This window comes from Oncorhynchus nerka, linkage group LG10 (assembly GCF_034236695.1).
Source record: "Oncorhynchus nerka isolate Pitt River linkage group LG10, Oner_Uvic_2.0, whole genome shotgun sequence".
NCBI lineage: Eukaryota > Metazoa > Chordata > Actinopteri > Salmoniformes > Salmonidae > Oncorhynchus > Oncorhynchus nerka.
In genome coordinates this window covers 24972075-24992913 of record NC_088405.1, presented here as the reverse complement: position 1 = coordinate 24992913, position 20839 = coordinate 24972075, and the positions used below count along the sequence as shown (strand labels likewise).

At 41.4% G+C, this 20839-nt stretch overlaps 1 protein-coding gene across 1 annotated transcript in view; it reads left to right on the top strand.

Annotated features, from left to right (window-relative positions):
- The window catches only part of LOC115136514 (ryanodine receptor 2-like), a 94520-nt gene that overhangs the window by 53804 nt on the left and 19877 nt on the right, over positions 1-20839 (top strand). Inside the window, exons 68-86 of the mRNA XM_065023157.1 lie at positions 629-716; positions 800-892; positions 1068-1232; positions 1963-2025; positions 2565-2699; positions 2907-3016; positions 4937-5033; positions 7710-7834; positions 8573-8624; positions 8749-8790; positions 9139-9238; positions 9413-9492; positions 10047-10123; positions 19355-19428; positions 19605-19685; positions 19795-19883; positions 20029-20157; positions 20472-20576; positions 20745-20826. Coding sequence (XP_064879229.1) covers positions 629-716; positions 800-892; positions 1068-1232; positions 1963-2025; positions 2565-2699; positions 2907-3016; positions 4937-5033; positions 7710-7834; positions 8573-8624; positions 8749-8790; positions 9139-9238; positions 9413-9492; positions 10047-10123; positions 19355-19428; positions 19605-19685; positions 19795-19883; positions 20029-20157; positions 20472-20576; positions 20745-20826 — 1787 coding nt within the window. The remainder of the gene's footprint in view (positions 1-628; positions 717-799; positions 893-1067; positions 1233-1962; positions 2026-2564; positions 2700-2906; positions 3017-4936; positions 5034-7709; positions 7835-8572; positions 8625-8748; positions 8791-9138; positions 9239-9412; positions 9493-10046; positions 10124-19354; positions 19429-19604; positions 19686-19794; positions 19884-20028; positions 20158-20471; positions 20577-20744; positions 20827-20839) is intronic.

Below are 20839 nucleotides of genomic sequence, written 5' to 3'. Positions count from 1 at the left end.
ATTGATAAAATGCAATTGTATTTGTTGTCCATAGCTTATGCCTGCACATACCATAACTCTAACGCCACCATGAGGTACTCTGTTCACATCGTTGACATCAGCAAACCCCTCGCCCACACGACGCCATACATGTGGTCTACGATTGTTAGGACGGTTGGACGTACTGCCAAATTCTCTAAAACAACGTTGGAGGCGACTTATGGTATAGAAATTAACATTAGATTCTCCGGCAACAGCTCTGGTGGACATTCCTGCATTCAGCATGCCAGTTGCATGCTGTGGCATTATGCTGTGTGACAAAGCTTCACATTTTAGAGTGTCATTTTATTGTCCCCGGCACAAGTTGCACTTGTGTAATGATTTATGCTGTTTAATCAGCTTCTTGATATGCTACACTTGTCAAGTGGATGGATTACCTTGGCAAATGAGAAATGCTCACTAACAGGGATGTAAACAAATTTGTTTACAAAACTTGAGAGAAATAAGCTTTTGTGCATACGGAAAATTTCTGGGATCTTTTATTTCAGCTCATGAAACATGGGACCAACACTTTACATGTTGTGTTTTTTGTTCAGTGTAGAATGTGTTAATGCATTTTGTTTACAGCTCTCACATATTGTTGTTTCAGAGCAAGTTGGCTACGGGAACCGAACCATGAGGCTGAGAAGATGTTCGGCATGGTGGCAGAGATCTTCATATTCTGGGCCAAGTCTCACGTGTGTGAAATAACAAAGATTTGGATGTTGCCTCACATCTTAATGATGTTCTCACTTGTAACCTGTCTGATTTGCTATTGCAGAACTTCAAATGGGAGGAACAGAACTATGTGGTCCAGAATGAGATCAACAACATGGCTTTCTTGGTCAATAATAACAATCACAAAATGTCTAAGGTGAGAACCTTACAGATTTGTTTCTTAACTACCACAAACAGCACTGGGTGTCCATTATGTGTGCTTTGTGGTTGCGTAAAACATATGAACAAATAATTTACATTCTAACCATGCAAAGTGAATGATTGAAGTATAAGTCAACTATGTATTTCTATTCATGGTTTTTAATGAGCAGGTGTCAGACCAGGAGAGGAAGAAGATGAAGCGGAAAGGGGATCGCTACTCCACACAGACCTCTCTCATCGTAGCCTCCCTGAAGAGATTGCTTCCTGTGGGACTGAGTGTGTGTTCCCCAGCAGAACGCAGCCTTATCACACTGGCCAAGAGCCGCTTCACCCAGGTATGGAATTTGGTATTTTATTAGGATCCCCAATAGCTGTTGCAAAAGCAGCAGCTACTCTTCCTGGGGTCCAACACAAAACATAATACAGAATGACATAATACAGAACATCAATAGACAAGACCAACTCAAAGACTGAACTACATTAAAAAAAAATGTAAAAGGCACACGTAGCCTACATCAATCCTTTGTTTAATGCCAGTGGCAGGTCATTGGTAAAAATAGAAAAGAGAGCTGCCCTGTGCTACACCATACTTTATATGTTTGCCATTAGAGAAGCTTCTATTAAAGAAAACCCTTTGTTCTATTAGAAAGATAGCACTGAATCCACAATATGGCAGAGGTTGAAAAGCCATAACACATATGTTTTTTTTTCAACAGCATGTTATGGTCAATAATAACCTGTTGTTGAAAAAACGTATGTGTTATGGCTTTTCAACCTCTGCCGTATTGTGGATTCAGAGCTATGTGGAGTACTAAACACACACCTTCATCTTTCACTGCACAGTGAACTACAATTATTATTTATTTTCACCTTTATTTATACAGGTAAGTCAGTTAAGAACAAATTCCTATTTACAATGATGGCAGCACGTAAATGACATGTCTATACCTAGTACTGCTCAAAGATGTTTTGTCACTGTATGTCATGTAACTGCAATGTGCAAACCCCATGTTTTGTGTCTCCAATCTGCTATCGTTAATAATGACAGCTCACTGCTTTTCACAGAAGGACACAGAGGACGAGATTCGAGAGAGCATTCATAATGGCCTGCTACGTCTTCAGAGCAAAGTAATTGCAGTCATAGTACATATGATTTAAACCCCATGGTTTTCCTTGTCGTACTCATAGCACATAGAATACACAGGAACCATAGGTCCAAACTATCTATTAACTTGCCCACATCTTATGTAGCTATTACAACAATGCTTATTTTGCCACTTCAATTATCATATGACATAAATGAACTGAATACATCAATGTATAAAACACACATGATCAGCTCCAGTAATCTAACCCCACTAACTAGAACTGCCAATGATGTCTTTTGAGCATCATGTGAATTGAAAATTGTAATATCTCTGCCATTTTTCAAGTCATGCCCCCTGTCCTTGACTTTTCCTAAATAGTCTATTTAACACACTAATGTTGTCCTGCGGGGGGCAGCGGATGGGGCCTTCCTGGGGCATACATTAACACTTCATTATAATTACATTTATAAAACATTTTTGCAGTGGAGCTGTTAAATGCATATATGGGAAACACTGAATGTGTATGTGCCAAGTCCCAGCGACACTTGTGCTAACAGTCTGCTCTCTGTGTTGTACCAGCGGGAGGCTCCAGGGGCTCGATGGCAGGATGTCCTGTTCAGGGACTTCCCAGGCCCCAGACGGGACACCTCGGACCCTCTGAGGACAGTAGAAAGGGTCCTGGACATTGCTTGTGTGCTTTACCACCTGGACCAGGTGGGCTTAACGAATGCTGCTCGCTTACCCTATGATATGCTATTAGTAGAGCTTTTAGTAAAGCCTTGAATCACAGAAGTTAGCTACTCTCTGGCTCCCAAAGCTATTTAGACTTGGCTATGGTTGTGTAACTAAATACCTTTTGAAAACTAGCTAAAAATGCAATTTGATTGTTATCTGAATCTGAACATTTGCCTTTGTCTATAGGTAGAGCATCCCCAGAGGAAGAAGGCAGTGTGGCACAAGGTGTTATCCAAACAGAGGAAGAGGGCTGTGGTGGCCTGCCTTAGAATGGCTCCTCTCTACAACCTACCCAGGTATCGCAGAAACCTCAGCTAGTGGATGAGTGGTGTCAGGTTTAATAGAAAAGACATGGGCACAGTTTAATTTACCAATAGACCACAGTAAACAGTGGTTCATTTGGTAAGTACAGTGAGAATATGAAATGGCAGAGCAGGATATTGAAGTGTGTTGGTGATTGGGATGCACTGTAAAACCCAGAGATGACCCACTGGGCACAAACTGTTGGAATCAGCATTGTTTCAGCGTAATTTGTCAATGTATTGTGACGTGGAAACTATGTGTAAAATGCATTTGATTTGAAAAAGTAATCAACCCTCAACTGTTGTTTTGATGATGAAATTTCAACCACAAGATCGTCATCCTGGTAACCAAATTTCAATATAGACAAACCCTTTAGAAAATATGTCAGATCTTCAATGTTATATCCACTATCAGATTTTTTTGGGGGGGGCTGGACAGTACACCTACTGGATAATTGATTTACAGCTACCTTTTGGTCCCCCGTCCAGGGTTTTAACCAAGCCCAGTTTAGCTATGATGTTTGTCACTGGCTATTACCAATGTGCTATCGCGAGAATGATTGTAAAGAGATCTCCACTTAAGAACTAAAGAGATTCATTGTTGTTATCAAAGTCATTCCAAAGAGTAGATTTAGCAGAGACAATCAAATGTGACCAGACTTTATCCTTCAAATATCATCAATGATGCTATTTATGCCTACAGTATATAGCACCTGCAAAGTAATCAACAGCTATTGTTTCAATTCAACCCATAATTCAACTAAAAATAGACAATATAATAGGCCTAGTGTTTCAAGCTCTGGTTGATTTCAAATGGATTTCAAAACCAAATATCAACATTTGAAAGATATGTACAGTATATTCTGCTTGGATAGTTCCATCTGTGCCACTGACTTAGTCTGGCTTTAAATTCAGTTTGTCTGCAAATTAATCATTGATATGTTGGATTCACATCTCCATCTCAACCAGAAATCTAAGCTAAACAATAGGACTAAATCAAATCAAACATTATTTAAAGTATGTTTAAGGTTTGATTTGATTTAGTCCTATTCTTGATGTGATTCCAGCATATCAATTATTACAAGTAATATTAAATTGTAATAATGAAAAGTGATATTGAATTGTGTTTGGTTGACAATGCAACCAAATATCAACATTAAGAGATGTACAGTGGGGAGAACAAGTATTTGATACACTGCCGATTTTGACGGTTTTCCTACTTACAAAGCATTTAGAGGTCTGTCATTTTTCTCATAGGTACACTTAAACTGTGAGAGAGAGAATCTAAAACAAAAATCCAGAAAATCACATTGTATGATTTTTAAGTAATTAATTTGCATTTTATTGCATATTTATTGCAAGTATTTGATCACCTACCAACCAGTAAGAATTCCGTCTAGGGAAAGACATTTGGGTGACAACTAAACCAAAAATCTGACATTGTTTTCCATTGGAATTTTGTTGTGCTTTAAGATGGTTGAAAGCATAGTGATAACACATTATAAATTCAACAACATTTTGACTGTCTTCTTGAGTGGGTGAATATAGGTTGTAATCTCATTGATCAACCAAATATTACCCAATTATCCATGTTGAAATGGCGTGGTGTTCTCAGTGGGAAGTCCATATAATCATACCCCTGTCAGGCAGGTTATATGAACACAGCAATGTTAGCATAGTAAAAGGCTTGTGGGTTTGTACAGTGATATAACTTCTAGATTTACATACAAGATTAACATATAAGCTAGCAGCCCCAAGACAATTCTCCACCATCTGTCCAATGTAAAAGGAGCCTGACTTAGATTAAATAAGAAGCCTTGAACTCATGAGTCTAATCACAACTCATTCCTATACGCTATTCCTTCCTGTGTCTCGATTCTCCCTCTCTCCCCTTTTCACTTACCTCCTCTATAGGCACCGGGCTGTCAACCTCTTTCTACAGGGCTATGACAAGTCCTGGATATATGCTGAGGATCACTCCTTTGAAGAAAAGTTGGTTGACGATTTGGCTGTAAGTGTCAGTGTGAGCATTCTCAACCGGCAACAGTGTGAAAGTTTAATTCAACTCATTACTTCATCTTTGTACGACTCTTTCACACGGTCTTATTATAGCTATCCATTCATTCATGTTATCAGTTTTCTGGTGTTTCATTACTACTTCATTCATTGTTTGATTGGACACATTTGCCATTGAGTTTTACCTAGTGATTATTTGTGAGGGCTCTATTATTTGGGTTGTCACCCTTACGTAAAAAACACGTGATTTTCAACATCTGAAATCACATAGTTTTTCTGTGAGGGCATTGTTACTCTGGGTTCAATTAGAACTTTGTTTCTCTCCATGGAAGTAGGATTGGGGGAAATAACATGGCAAAGCTCAATTCCCAGACACTACCGGCACTCAGTGGGCTTAACAACTAAATAGAGTGCTAAAAAGGGTGTTAACCCTATCAGTCCCAAGACCGCAGCAAAAATCTGACTTTCATTTATCTGCATGTCCAGCCCTTATATTTAGCCTCACAATAAAGTGTTTTACCATTTTATTTTCAGGACAACCAGAGCACAAAACAATTTGACATTAACAGTTGCATTCATATGTTTAAAGGTCCACCAAAGCAAAAAGCTAATAAAAAATGAATTTATATTAATGCTGTAAGTACAGACATGGTTTACTCAGTGGGAAATTAATATCCAACTAGTCAGGGATAACTGTTTGGCGTTTGTGACAGCAACTACAGTGCCTTCAGAAAGTATTCATACCCCTTGGCTTATTCCACATTTTGATGTGTTACAGCCGGAATTCAAATTGGATTAAATAAAACATTCTCACACACAATACCCCATATTGACAAAATGGTTATTGTCCTGCTGAAAAGTGAATTTGTATCCCAGTGTCTGTTGGAAAGCAGACTGAACCAGGTAATCTAGGATTTATTCCATTTATTTTTATCCATATAAACTCCCTAGGCCTTACCGATGACAAGCATACCCATAACATGATTCACCATGCTAGAAAATATGAAGAGTGGTACTGTACTCAGTGAGGTGTGTTGGATTTGTCCCAAACACAATGCTTTGTATTCAGGATATAAAGTTAATTTCTTTCCCACAATTCTGTAACCATTTAAAGTCATTGGCCTCATGGTGAAATCCCTAAGTTTCCTTCCTCTCTGGCAACTGAGTTAGGAAGGACGCCTCTATCTTTGTAGTGACTGGGTGTATTGACACACCATCCAAAGTGTAATTAATAACTTCATGCTCAAAGAGATATTCAATGTCAGTTTTTTTACCCATCTACCAATAGATTCCCTTCTTTGCAAGGCATTGGAAAAACTCCCTGGTCTTTGTGGTTGAATCTGTGTTTGAAATTCACTGCTCGACTGAGAGGCCTTACAGATAATTGTATGTGTGGCGTACAGAAATTAGGTAGTCATTCAAAAATCATGTTATACACTATTGCTCAGAGTGAGTCCATGCAACTTATTATATGACTTGTTAAGCTCCTTTTACTCCTTCACTTATTTAAGCTTGCCATAACAAAGGGGATGAATACTTATTGACTCAAGACATTTCAGCTATTCATTTTTTATTAATTTATAAACATTTCTAAAAACATAATTTCACTTTGACATTATAGGGTATTGTGTGTAGTTGTCCAAAATCACAATTTAATACATTTTAAATTCAGGCTGTAATACAATAAAATGTGCAATTAGTCAAGTGGTCTGAATACTTTCTGAAGGCACTATATGTGAGCTTATTACAGTATTATAGACACTATGTCCTGGGATTTCCTTTTATCTTCTATGCAGAGGAACCCCTTACCTTCTAACTCTTGTGTAGCTTGTACCATAGAGCAAAACATACATGTGCATGTTTTTGAGAGTCTCAGCTTTTCATAGGTAAAGTAGCTTTTAATAGTTTGTAGCTCAAACCATTTGGACTCTACAGACGTTTTTGTCAAGGGATCATCCCTTGTCTCATGAACACCGCTCTAGGTTCCCGTCAATCACACACTCTAATGATTGTTACCAATGTATACAGAATCTGGTACAACCCAGAAGTCTGTATCTCAAGCACACTATGTACAAAAGAGGATAGAAGTCCTAAATCATGCCAGCGTTACGGTGGAACTCATTGGCTTAAGGGATGGGTGACTGAATTGATGTATATGACATTGGGTCTGAGGGGGGGTCAGCCATGGGCGCCTATACTCTAGATAGACGGTCAGTGTGACGCACATGTACAGAGTGGGTGTTGAGCCAAAAGGCTCCTTAACAGCTTCTACCTCAAAGCCATGAGACTGCTGAACAATTAATCAAATGGCCACCCGGACTATTTGCATTGACACCCTCCCCGTTGTTTTTACACTGCTGTTTATTATCTACGCATAGCCACTTTACTGCTACCTACATGTACAAATTACCTCGACAAACCTGTACCCCCCGCACATTGACTCGGTACCCCCTGAATATAGCCTCATTATTGATATTTAGTGTTACTTTTTTATTTTATAATTTTTTACTTTAGTTTATTTAGTAAATATTTTCTTAACTCTATTTTCTTAAAACTGCATTGTTGGTTAAGGGCTTGTAAGTAAGCATTTCACAGTAAGGTCTACACCTGTTGTATTCAGCGCATGTGACAAATAAAATTATATTTGATTAGTGGTGTGTTTACGTTGCAGAGAGCTGGAAAGCAGGAGTGTTCTGAGAGAGAGGAGGAAGGGGATGGAGAGGACGATGACAAACAGATTGATCCGCTCCTGCAGCTCATCACACTGTTCAGTCGGAGTGCTCTGACCGAGAGGAGGTGTGTGTGTGTGCACACTCCAGTGTTATTCCTGTATTAAGGACAATCAGAGGTAAAACTTCAGAATATTGGGCCTCCCAAGTGGGGCAGCAGTCTAAGACACTGCATCGCAGTGAATGAAGCATCACTACAGACACGGGTTCGATCCCAGGCTGTGTCACAACTGGCCGTGACTGGGAGTCCCATAGGACGGCGCACAATTGGCCCAGTGCCGTCCGTGTTAGGGGAGGTTTTTGCTGGGGGGGCTTTACTTGGCTCATCAAGCTCTAGCGACTCCTTGTTGCGGGCCAGGCACCTGAGGGTGTGTTTCCTCCGACACATTGGTGCGGCTGGCTTCTGGGTTAAGCGAGCGGGTGTTAAGAAGCTCGGTTTTGCGTGTCATGTTTCAGAGGACGCATGACTTGACCTTCTCCTCTCCTGAGCCCGTTGGGGAGTTGCAGCGATGAGGAAAGATCTTAATTGGATCGCAATTGGATATCACAAAATTGGGGAGAAAAAGGGAGTAAATAAAAAATAAACATCAGATTATTAAACTTCCTAGTTTTATTGAATTAGAAACATTTGCGTTATCCATTTTTTATTCGGAGCAATATAGTTTAGTTTTATCGGCTGTGCAATAAGTCATTATCTTTTCCTATCCTCAGTTGCAAAGGAAAGTTAATTGAAATGTTTATTCAAATTCTAAAGCAATTAGCCTTGCCTGCGCTGACATTTCTCTGCCACTTCCCATGTCCACAGTAAGCTTGGCGATGACAGTCTTTACATGTCCTATGCTGCCATAATGGCAAAGGTAAGACAGAGGATACAGTAGCAGTGTGTATTTCTATACTTGGGAATGTTCTTATTCATCACTGTTCATCTGAGATTCTCAACTTCTGCTCAATCCATCTTTCTGGCCAATCAAATCTCCCCAGAGTTGCTGTGGTGAAGAGGATGAGGAGGTGAAAAGCTTTGAAGTAAGTGACTCAATTCCGCCTTTCAATACAATCTCATGATGGAAATACAATCTCATTATGGAAAGATAGACACTTAAAAAAATACACTACAGAGGAAGAGAAGGTGAAAATCTTTGACGTAAGTGAGTCATTTCTCTCCTATGTAGTATGTTTTTCTATATTTCAGTCATTTTTATCATTTTAATCATGAGATTGTATTGGTTTATTAATGAGTTGATAATTAGTTTATTGAGTGGTCTGTTGCTTTGTTTGCAAATTGATTATTCAGTCCAATATTGATTAACTGACTGACATCAGATTGATTTGATTGATTTGATTATTTTGTTGGATGGATCTATGGATTATCAGGAGAAGGAGATGGAGAAACAGAAGCTGTTGTATCAGCAGGCCAGGCTGCATGACCGTGGAGCTGCTCAGATGGTCCTCCAGACTATCAGTGCTAGTAAAGGTAACCAGAGTACCAACTGTTTTTGAATGTGGGTTTTTAGATATCACTAAAGTATTCAAAGTTACCTACAATCCAAAATACAGTAATGCTTAAAGATTGAAAGTCAATTGAAAAATGGCTTGTGATTGTTGCAATTTGTGGCATTGAGTTGATGTAATTATTTATTTCACAAAGGTGACATGGGGTCCATGGTGGCCTCCACTCTGAAGCTTGGTATTTCTATTCTGAATGGAGGAAATACCACTGTTCAGCAGGTACGGTTAGTCTTTGATAACATAATTAGTTACCGATTTTAGCTACAGATGAGGACACTTTGTTTTGAATGCTGGTTCAGGTAAACACTGTTCAGGCTAAGAATAAACTATATTTGTTACTTTTCCACACTTTCTCCAAGCATTTTTTTCACTCTATATAAATGTAGGATCTTAATTTGAGCCAGTTTGCAACAGCAGGAAAATAATCCTGCAGCAATAAGAAATGTGAATTATTATGTGGATTATAATTAATGGCCATTTTTGTAGGGGTTGATACATTTTTCGTAAGGGAAAATCTAGTCTGAAATTTCTCAATGGAAATTACAAACTTCAGAAACCCAAATACACTACAAGTTTTACATTTCCAGCATTGCAGGACAGTTATCCTGCAACAGGGTGATCAAATTAAGATCCTGCATCTGTACTGCAAGTTACATGGCTGTTACATACAACATCATGATGATATTCTCAACAAGAGGAATATCCTTTTCTCTTTGTCATGCAATATTGTCTCATCCTATATTCAGCTAATTGTTTGATGTTTTGTTTCACAGAAAATGTTGGATTACCTGAAAGAGAAGAGGGATGTGGGTTTCTTCCAGAGTGTGGCAGGACTCATGCAGTCTTGTAGGTGGGTACATATGGGGCCGGCTCCAGGCATAAGTGACCTAAGCTGTTGAGGTCGAAAGTTTACACACACTTAGGTTGGAGTCATTAAAACTAGTTTTTCAACCACTCCACAAATTTCTTGTCAACAAACTATAGTTTTGGAAAATCGGTTAGGACATCTACTTTGTGCATGACACAAATAATTTTTCCAACAATTGTTTACAGACAGATTATTTCACTATTAATTCACTGTATCACAGTTCCAGTGGGTCAGAAGTTTACATGCACTAAGTTGACTGTGCCTTTAAACAGCTTGGAAAATTCCAGAAAATGATGTCATGGCTTTAGAAGCTTCTGATAGGCTAATTGACATCAATTTACATCAGGTGTACCTGTGGATGTACTTCAAGGCCTACCTTCAAACTCAGTGCCTCTTTGCTTGACATAATGGGAAAATCAAAAGAAATCAGCCAAGACCTCAGAAAAAAATGGTAAATGGTTCATCCTTGGGAGCAATTTCCAAACTCCTGAAGGTACCACGTTCATCTGTACAAATAAGAGTATGCAAGTATAAACACCATGGGACCACGAAGCCGTCATACTGTTCAGGAAGGAGACGCGTTCTGTCTCCTAGAGATGAACGTACTTTGGTGCGAAAAGTGCAACTCAATCCCAGAACAACAGCAAAGGACCTTGTAAGATGCTGGAGGAAACGGGTACAAAAGTATCTATATCCACAGTAAAACGAGTCCTATATCGACATAACCTGAAAGGCCGCTCAGCAAGGAAGAAGCCACTGCTCCAAAACGACCATAAAAAAGCCAGGCTACGGTTTGCAACTGCACATGGGTACAAAGATCGTACTTTTTGGAAAAATTTCCCCTGGTCTGATGAAACAAAAATAGAACTGTTTGGCCATAATGACCATTGTTATGTTTGAAGGAAAAAGGGGGAGGCTTGAAAGCCAAAGAACACCATTCCAACCGTGAAGCACGGGGGTGGCAGCATCATGTTGTGGTGGTGCTTTGCTGCCGGAGGGACTGGTGCACTTCACAATACAGATGGCATCATGAGATTGGAAAATGATGTGGATATATTGAAGCAACATCTCAAGACATCAGTCAGGAAGCTTGATCGCAAATGGGTCTTCCAAATGGACAATGACCCCAAGCATACTTCCAAAGTTGTGGCAAAATGGCTTAAGGACAACAAAGTCAAGGTATTGGAATGGCCATCACAAAGCCCTGACCTCAATCCTATAGAAAATTTGTGTGCAGAACTGAAAAAGTGTGTGCGAGCAAGGAGGCCTATAAACCTGACTCAGTTACACCAGCTCTGTCAGGAGGAATGAGTCAGAATTCACCCAACTTATTGTGGGAAGCTTGTGGAAGGCTACCTGAAACATTTGACCCAAGTTAAACAATTCAAAGGCAATGCTACCAAATACTAATTGAGTGTATGTAAACTTCTGATCCACTGGGAATGTGGTGAATGACATAAAAGCTGAAATAAATCATTCTCTCCTATTATTCTGACATTTCACATTCTTAAAATCAAGTGGTGATCCTAACTAAGACGAGGAATTTTTACTAGGATTACATGTCAGGAATTGTGAAAACTGCGTTTAAATCTATTTGGCTAAGGTGTATGTAAACTTCCGACTTCAACTGTATATACTACTGGTCAAAAGTTTTAGAACGCCTACTCATTCAAGAGTTTTTGTTGTTTTTACTATTTTCTATATTGTAGAATAATAGTGAAGACATCAAAACTATGAAATAACACATGGAATCATGTAGTAACCAAAAAAGTGTTAAACAAATAAAACATATATTTTATATTTGATATTCTTCAAATAGCCACCCTTTGCCTTGATGAAAGCTTTGCACACTCTTGGCATTCTCTCATCCAGCTTCATGAGGTAGGCACCTGGAATGCATTTCAATTAACAGGCTTGCTTTCTTAAAAGTTAATTTGTGAAATTTCTTTACTTCTTGATGCGTTTGAGCCAATCAGTTGTATTGTGACAAGTCTATATTATGGTAAGAACAGCTCAAATATGCAAAGAGAAACGACAGTCCATCAAGACATGAAGGTCAGTCAATACGGAACATTTCAAGAGCTTTGAATGTTTCTTCAAGTTCAGTCACAAAAACCATCAAGCACAATAATGAGTTTGGCTCTCATGAGGACAGCCACCGGAATGGAAGACCCAGAGTTACCTCTGCAGCAGAGTATAAATTCATTAGAGTTACCAGCCTCAGAAATTGCAGCCCAAAGAAATGCTTCACAGTGTTCAAGTAACAGACACATCTCAACACCCTCTGTTGAGAGGAGAGCCTTCATGACGGAATTGCTGCAAAGAAACCACTACTAAAGGACACCAATAAGAGGAAGAGACTTGCTTGGGCCAAGAAACACGAGCAATGGACATTAATCAAATCAAATTTTATTTGTCACATGCGTTGAATACAGTGAAATGCTTACTTACAAGCCCTTAACCAACAATGCAGTTTTAAGAAAATACAAAACAAATTGTGAGATAAGAATAACAAATAATTAAAGAGCAGCAGTAAATAACAATAGCGGGGCTATGTACAGGGGGTACCGGTACAGAGTCAATGTCAATGTGCGGTGGCACCGGTGTCGAGGTAATTGAGGTAATATGTACATGTAGGTAGAGGGGGGCAGGCAATGCAATGCAAATAGTCTGGGCAGCCATTTGATTAGATGTTCGGGAGTCTTATGGCTTGAGGGTAGAAGTTGTTTAGAAGCTTTTTGGACCTAGACTTGGCGCGCCGGTACCGCTTGCCGTGCGATAGCAGAGAGAACAGTCTATGACTAGGGTGGCTGGAGTCTTATACAATTTTTAGGGCCTTCCTCTGACACCGCCTGGTATAGAGGTCCTGGATGGCAGGAAGCTTGGCCCAGGTGATGTAGTGGGCCCTCTGTACCCTCTACCCTCTGTAGTGCCTTGCGGTCAGAGGCTGAGCATTTGCCATACCAGACAGTGATGTAACCCGTCAGGATGCTCTCGATGGTGCAGCTGTCAAACCTTTTGAGAATCTGAGGACCCATGCCAAAACTTTTCAGTCTCCTGAGGGGGGAATAGGTTTTGTCGTGCCCTCTTCATTACTGTCATGGTGTGCTTGGACCATGTTAGTTTGTTGGTGATGTGGACGCCAAGGAACTTGAAGCTCTCAACCTGCTCCACTACAGCCCCATCGATGAGAATGGGGGCGTGCTCGGCCCTCCTTTTCCTGTAGTCCACAATCATCTCCTTTGTCTTGATCACGTTGAGGGAGAGGTTGTTGTTTCAAATTTTCAAATTTATTTATATAGCCCTTCGTACATCAGCTGATATCTCAAAGTGCTGTACAGAAACCCAGCCTAAAACCCCAAACAGCAAACAATGCAGGTGTAAAAGCACGGTGGCTAGGAAAAACTCCCTAGAAAGGCCAAAACCTAGGAAGAAACCTAGAGAGGAACCAGGCTATGTGGGGTGGCCAGTCCTCTTCTGGCTGTGCCGGGTAGAGATTATAACAGAACATGACCAAGATGTTCAAATGTTCATAAATGACCAGCATGGTCGAATAATAATAAGGCAGAACAGTTGAAACTGGAGCAGCAGCACAGTCAGGTGGACTGGGGACAGCAAGGAGTCATCATGTCAGGTAGTCCTGGGGCACGGTCCTAGGGCTCAGGTCCTCCGAGAGAGAGAGAAAGAAAGAGAGAATTAGAGAGAGCATATGTGGGGTGGCCAGTCCTCTTCTAGCTGTGCCGGGTGGAGATTATAACAGAACGTGGCCAAGATGTTCAAATGTTCATAAATGACCAGCATGGTTGAATAATAGTAAGGCAGAACAGTTGAAACTGGAGCAGCAGCATGGCCAGGTGGACTGGGGACAGCAAGGAGTCATCATGTCAGGTAGTCCTGGGACATGGTCCTAGGGCCCAGGCCAGTTGAAACTGGAGCAGCAGCATGGCCAGGTGGACTGGGGACAGCAAGGAGTCATCATGTCAGGTAGTCCTGGGGCATGGTCCTAGGGCTCAGGTCCTCCGAGAGAGAGAAAGAAAGAGAGAAGGAGAGAATTAGAGAACGCACACTTAGATTCACACAGGACACCGAATAGGACAGGAGAAGTACTCCAGATATAACAAACTGACCCTAGCCCCCCGACACATAAACTAATGCAGCATAAATACTGGAGGCTGAGACAGGAGGGGTCAGGAGACACTGTGGCCCCATCCGAGGACACCCCCGGACAGGGCCAAACAGGAAGGATATAACCCCACCCACTTTGCCAAAGCACAGCCCCCACACCACTAGAGGGATATTGTTCTTGCACTACAAGGTCAGGTCTCCGACCTCCTCCCTATAGGCTGTCTCATTGTTGTTGTTGGTGATCAGGCCTACCGCTGTTGTGTCATCGACAAACTTAATGATGGTGTTGGAGTCGTGCCTGGACATGCAGTCATGAGTGAACAGGGAGGACAGGAGGGGACTGAGCACGCACCCCTGAGGGGCTCCCGTGTTGAGGATCAGCATGGAGGATGTGTTGTCACCTACCCTTACCACCTGGGGGTGGCCTGTCAGGAAGTCCAGGATCTGGTGGAAATGTGTCCTTTGGTCTGTCGTCCAAATTGGAGATTTTTGGTTCCAACCGCCGTGTCTTTGTGAGACGCGGTGTGGGTGAATGGATGTAAAAAAAGAAAGAAAGAAAAACCCTTAAATGTTCTAACATTTTTAACCGGTATATATACTATATATATATACTACCAGTCAAAAGTTTTACATTTACATTTAAGTCATTTAGCAGACGCTCTTATCCAGAGCGACTTACAAATTGGTGCGTTCACCTTAAGACATCCAGTAGAACAGCCACTTTACAATAGTGCATCTAAATCTTTTAAGGGGGGGGGTGAGAAGGATTACTTTATCCTATCCTAGGTATTCCTGAAAGAGGTGGGGTTTCAGGTGTCTCCGGAAGGTGGTGATTGACTCCGCTGTCCTGGCGTCGTGAGGGAGTTTGTTCCACCATTGGGGGGCCAGAGCAGCGAACAGTTTTGACTGGGCTGCGCGGGAACTGTACTTCCTCAGTGGTAGGGAGGCGAGCAGGCCAGAGGTGGATGAACGCAGTGCCCTTGTTTGGGTGTAGGGCCTGATCAGAGCCTGGAGGTACTGAGGTGCCGTTCCCCTCACAGCTCCGTAGGCAAGCACCATGGTCTTGTAGCGGATGCGAGCTTCAACTGGAAGCCAGTGGAGAGAGCGGAGGAGCGGGGTGACGTGAGAGAACTTGGGAAGGTTGAACACCAGACGGGCAGCGGCGTTCTGGATGAGTTGTAGGGGTTTAATGGCACAGGCAGGGAGCCCAGCCAACAGCGAGTTGCAGTAATCCAGACGGGAGATGACAAGTGCCTGGATTAGGACCTGCGCTGCTTCCTGTGTGAGGCAGGGTCGTACTCTGCGGATGTTGTAGAGCATGAACCTACAAGAACGGGCCACCGCCTTGATGTTAGTTGAGAACGATAGGGTGTTGTCCAGGATCACGCCAAGGTTCTTAGCACTCTGGGAGGAGGACACAATGGAGTTGTCAACCGTGATGGCGAGATCATGGAATGGGCAGTCCTTCCCCGGGAGGAAGAGCAGCTCCGTCTTGCCGAGGTTCAGCTTGAGGTGGTGATCCGTCATCCACACTGATATGTCTGCCAGACATGCAGAGATGCGATTCGCCACCTGGTCATCAGAAGGGGGAAAGGAGAAGATTAATTGTGTGTCGTCTGCATAGCAATGATAGGAGAGACCATGTGAGGTTTTAGAACATTCAAAGTTTTTTCTTTATTTTGTTGCATTACAGCGTGTAATTTAAATGGATTTTTATTTGGATTTCATGTAATGGACATACACAAAATAGTCCAAATTGGTGAAGTGAAGTAAAAAATTCAAAAACAAATAAAAAACGGAAAAGTGATGCGTGCATATCTATTCACCCCCTTTGCTATGAAGCCCCTAAATAAGATCTGGTGCAACCAATTACCTTCAGAAGTCACATAATTAGTTAGATTGCACACAGGTGGACTTTATTTAAGTGTCACATGATCTCAGTATATGTACACGTGTTCTGAAAGGCCCCAGAGTCTGCAACACCACCAAGCAAGGGGCACCACCAAGCAAGCGGCACTATGAAGACCAAGGAGCTCTTCAAACAGTTCAGGGACAAAGTTGTGGAGAAGTACAGATCATGGTTGGGTAATAAAAAATATCTGAAACTTTGAACATCCCACAGGCACCATTAAATCCATTATTAAAACATGGAAAGAATATGGCACCACAACAAACCTGCCAAGAGAGTGCCGCCCACCAAAACTCACAGACTAGGCTAGGAGGGCATTAATCAGAGTGGCAACAAAGAGACCAAAGATAACCCTGAAGGAGTTGCAATGCTCCACAGCGGAGATTGGAGTGTCTGCCCATAGGACCACTTTTAGCCATATACTCCACAGAGCTGGGCTTTACGGAAGAGTGGCCAGAAAAAAAGCCATTGCTTAAAGAAAAAAATAAGCAAGCACGTTTGGTGTTCACCAAAAGGCATATGGGAGACTCCCCAAACATATAGAAGAAGGTACTCTGGTCAGATGAGACTAAAATTGAGCTTTTTGGCCATCAAGGAAAGCTCTGTCTGGTTCAAACCCAACACCTCTCATCACACCGAGAATACCATCCCCACAGTGAAGCAGGGTGGTGGCAGCATCTTGCTGTGGGGATGTTTTTCATCGGCAGGGACTGGGAAACTGGTCAGAATTGAAGGAATGATGGATGTCGCTAAATACAGGGAAAATCTTGAGGGAAACCTGTTTGTCTTCCAGAGATTTGAGACTGGGACGGATATTCACCTTCCAGCAGGACAATGACCCTAAGCATACTGCTAATGCAACACTCGAGTGGTTTAAGGGGAAACATTTAAATGTCTTGGAATGGCCTAGTCAATGCCCAGACCTCAATCCAATTGAGAATCTGTGGTATGACTTTTAGATTGCTGTACACCAGCAGAACCCATCCATCTTGAAGGAGCTGGAGCAGTTTTGCCATGAGGAATGAGCAAACGTCCCAGTGGCTAGATGTGCCAAGCTTATAGAGACATACCCCAAGAGACTTGCAGCTGTAAGTGCTGCAAAAGGTGGCTCTACAAAGTATTTGACTTTGGGGGGTGAATAGTTATGCACGCTCAAGTCTTCTGTTTTTTTGTCTTATTTCTTGTTTGTTTCACAATAAAAAATATTTAGCATCTTCAAAGTGGTAGGCATGTTGTGTAAATCAAATGATACAAAAATCCATTTTAATTCCAGGTTGTAAGGCAACAAAATAGGAAGTATGCCAAGGTGGGTGAATACTTTCGCAAGCCACTGGAAATATACAGTACCAGTCAAGTGTTCTACATTGTAGAATAATAGTGAAAATATCAAAACTATGAAATAACACATATGGAATCATGTAGTAACCATAAAATGTGTTAAACACATCAACATATATTTTATAATTGAGTCTTCAAATAGCCACCCTCTGCCTTGATGACAGCTTTGCACACTCTTGGTATTCTCTCATCCAGCTTTACCTGGAATGCATTTCCAACAGTCTTGAAGGAGTTCCCACATATGCTGAGCATTTGTTGGATGCTTTTCCTTCACTCTGCTGTCCAACTCATCCCAAACCATTTCAATTGGATTGAGGTTGGGTGATTATGGAGGCCAGGTCATCTGATGCAGCTCTCCATCACTCTCCTTCTTGGTCAAATAGCCCTTACACAGCCTGGAGGTGAGTTGGGTCATTGTCCTGTTGAAAGACAAATGATAGTCCCACTAAGCGCAAACCAGATGGGATGGTGTATCGCTGCAGAATGCTGTGGTTGCCATGATGGTTGAGTATGCGTTGAATTCTAAATAAATCGCTGACATTGTCACCAGCAAACCATCCCAACGCCATCACATCTCCTACACCATGCTTCACGGTGGGAACCACACATGCGGAAATCATCCATTCACATACTCTGCATCTCACAATGACACAGAGGTTGAAACCAAAAATCAAACATTTGGACTCCATACCAAATGAAAGATTTCCACTGGTCCAATGTCCATTGCTCGTGTTTCTTGGCCCAAGCAAGTCTCTTCTTATTATTGGTGTCCTTTAGTAGTAGTTTCTTTGCAGCTATTCGACCATGAAGTTCTGATTTCACGCAGTCTCCTCTGAACAGTTAATGTTGAGATGGATCTGTTACTTGAACTCTGAAGCATTTATTTGGGCTGAAATTTCCGAGGCTGGTAACACTAATGAACTTATCCTCTGCTGATTGGCTCAAACGCATTAAGGAAAGAAATTCCACAAATGAGCTTTTAAGAAGCCACACCTGTTACTTGAAATGCATTCCAGGTGACTACCTCATGAAGCTGGTTGAGAGAATGCCAAGAGTGTGCAAAGCTGTCATCAAGGCAAAGGGTGGCTACTTTGAAGAACCTCAAACATAAAATATATTTAGATTCGTTTAACACTTTTTGTTGGTTACTACATTATTCCATGTGTTATTTCATAGTTTTGATGTCTTCACTATTATTCTACAATATAGAAAATAGTAAAAATAAAGATTAACCCTTGAATGAGTAGGTGTGTCCAAACATTTGACTGATACTGTATAAATATCGTAAGTTTTTCTCTTATGTCAGCCAATGACAGTCACTCAATTAGCCATGTCAGCTAACAATTTTTTTATTTGATTGGTTGTTAGTCTTGCCAGCTATCTAAATTTGTAGTAATCAAGGCCGAAAACTGACCGGGCACGCAGTGCACATGCCCAGGGGCCCTGACCTCCAGGTGGCCCCCATTGATTTGGTTAGTCATTCTCATTGAGATATCATATTAACATGGCATAAGTCATAGCGAAATGTGTAGAATTGCACAAAAAAGTGGATTGTTTTTAAAAAATTGCATGAAATGTGTTGTAAAATTGCAAAATGTTCTCTCCGCCCCATGGCAAAATGTGTAGAACTGAAGCAAATTAGCATAAAATGTTGGGTGGCCACTAAAATGTTTTGCCGCAAGGTGTGGGACCCACAAAAGGCTATGGCTGGCCCTGTGTACATGGTAACATAATCCTCAATATCATCTGTCACAGAGGCTATACTTGGTGACCATGACAGGACTCACATGCAGGGACTGCTCTCATCCTCTTTACGTCTTTTGTTGTCTTTTCTGACTCAGTGTGCTGGATTTGAATGCGTTTGAGAGGCAGAACAAAGCCGAAGGATTAGGGATGGTCATCGAGGAGAGCTCAGGTACATTATGGAAATGAAAAATCCACTGACCGCTAAGATCTGACTGCTGAAGTGAGTTAAGATTGAATGTAAAGAACCTTGGCTCTGATACGTACTCATGACCTGTCATTCTGTACATATCTATTTTCTTTCTCTCTCTCTCTCACTCCCTCGCTCTCTCTCTCTCTCTCTCTCAGGGGAGAAGGTTATGCCTGATGAGAAGTTGACCTGTGATCTTTTTCGCTTTCTACAGCTCCTCTGTGAAGGACACAACTCAGGTGCTCACCCTTAACCGTTTTAACCACAGTGCACTTCTCTCTGTGTGTTATGGCAGAGGTGTGTTATTGGGCTGTTAAAAACTGATTACGATTGCAAATTGTCCCATAGATTTTCAGAATTATTTGAGAACACAAACAGGAAACAACACGACTGTGAACATCATTATATCCACTGTGGACTACCTTCTCAGAGTGCAGGTTAACAATTTGATCTACGAGACATTATCTGTATGATACATTTTGATTGATTTGGCCTGTAACCTGATTCAATATAATTTACAAGCCTTTTAAATATTTTGGTACTATCATGATTTGAATCTCCTTCCTACTAATATGTCTCCAGGAGTCGATAAGTGATTTCTACTGGTATTACTCTGGGAAGGATGTGATTGACAAACATGGCCAACGTAACTTCTCCAAGGCCATCAATGTGGCCAAACAGGTCTTCAACTCTCTCACAGAGTACATCCAGGTTGGTTGAGCCCTAGGTGTTGATTCATCCCACTGGGCGAACACTGTTGAATCAACATTGTTTTCGACGTCATTTCAAGGAAATTACGTTGAACCAATGTGGAATAGACGTTGAATTGACATCTCTGCCCAGTGGGATGGGTGTCATTTTCTCCACTGAGAGGATGACCCATTTCAAATGGTATTTCATGTATTTAAAGGTTGTGAATGTTGTTATTTGTGTTCTTACAGTATGTGTGTTTGTCTCAGTTCTGGCTATTGACAGTTTACCCAGCTGGGAAGCTAACTGGCTCATTGTATTACTATCCTCTCCAGGGGCCGTGTACTGGTAACCAGCAGAGTCTGGCCCACAGTCGCCTATGGGATGCAGTGGTGGGCTTTCTCCATGTCTTTGCTCACATGCAGATGAAACTGTCTCAGGTCAGTGTAGTGTAGAACTCAAGAGGTGGAGGACCAGGGTCAAGTAAAGAATGCGTGTAGAGCTTAACAAGCTTTCCCTTTTTCCCAATGGGCCGTTTCTTTGTTTAGGTTTTACACTTAATCAAACTAGTTGTTACATGGTTTGTTTTGGTGTTTTGTCATTTATAGGATTCTAGCCAAATTGAACTTCTGAAAGAATTGATGGATTTGCAAAAGGACATGGTTGTTATGTTGTTGTCCATGTTAGAAGGTAAGATTCAAAC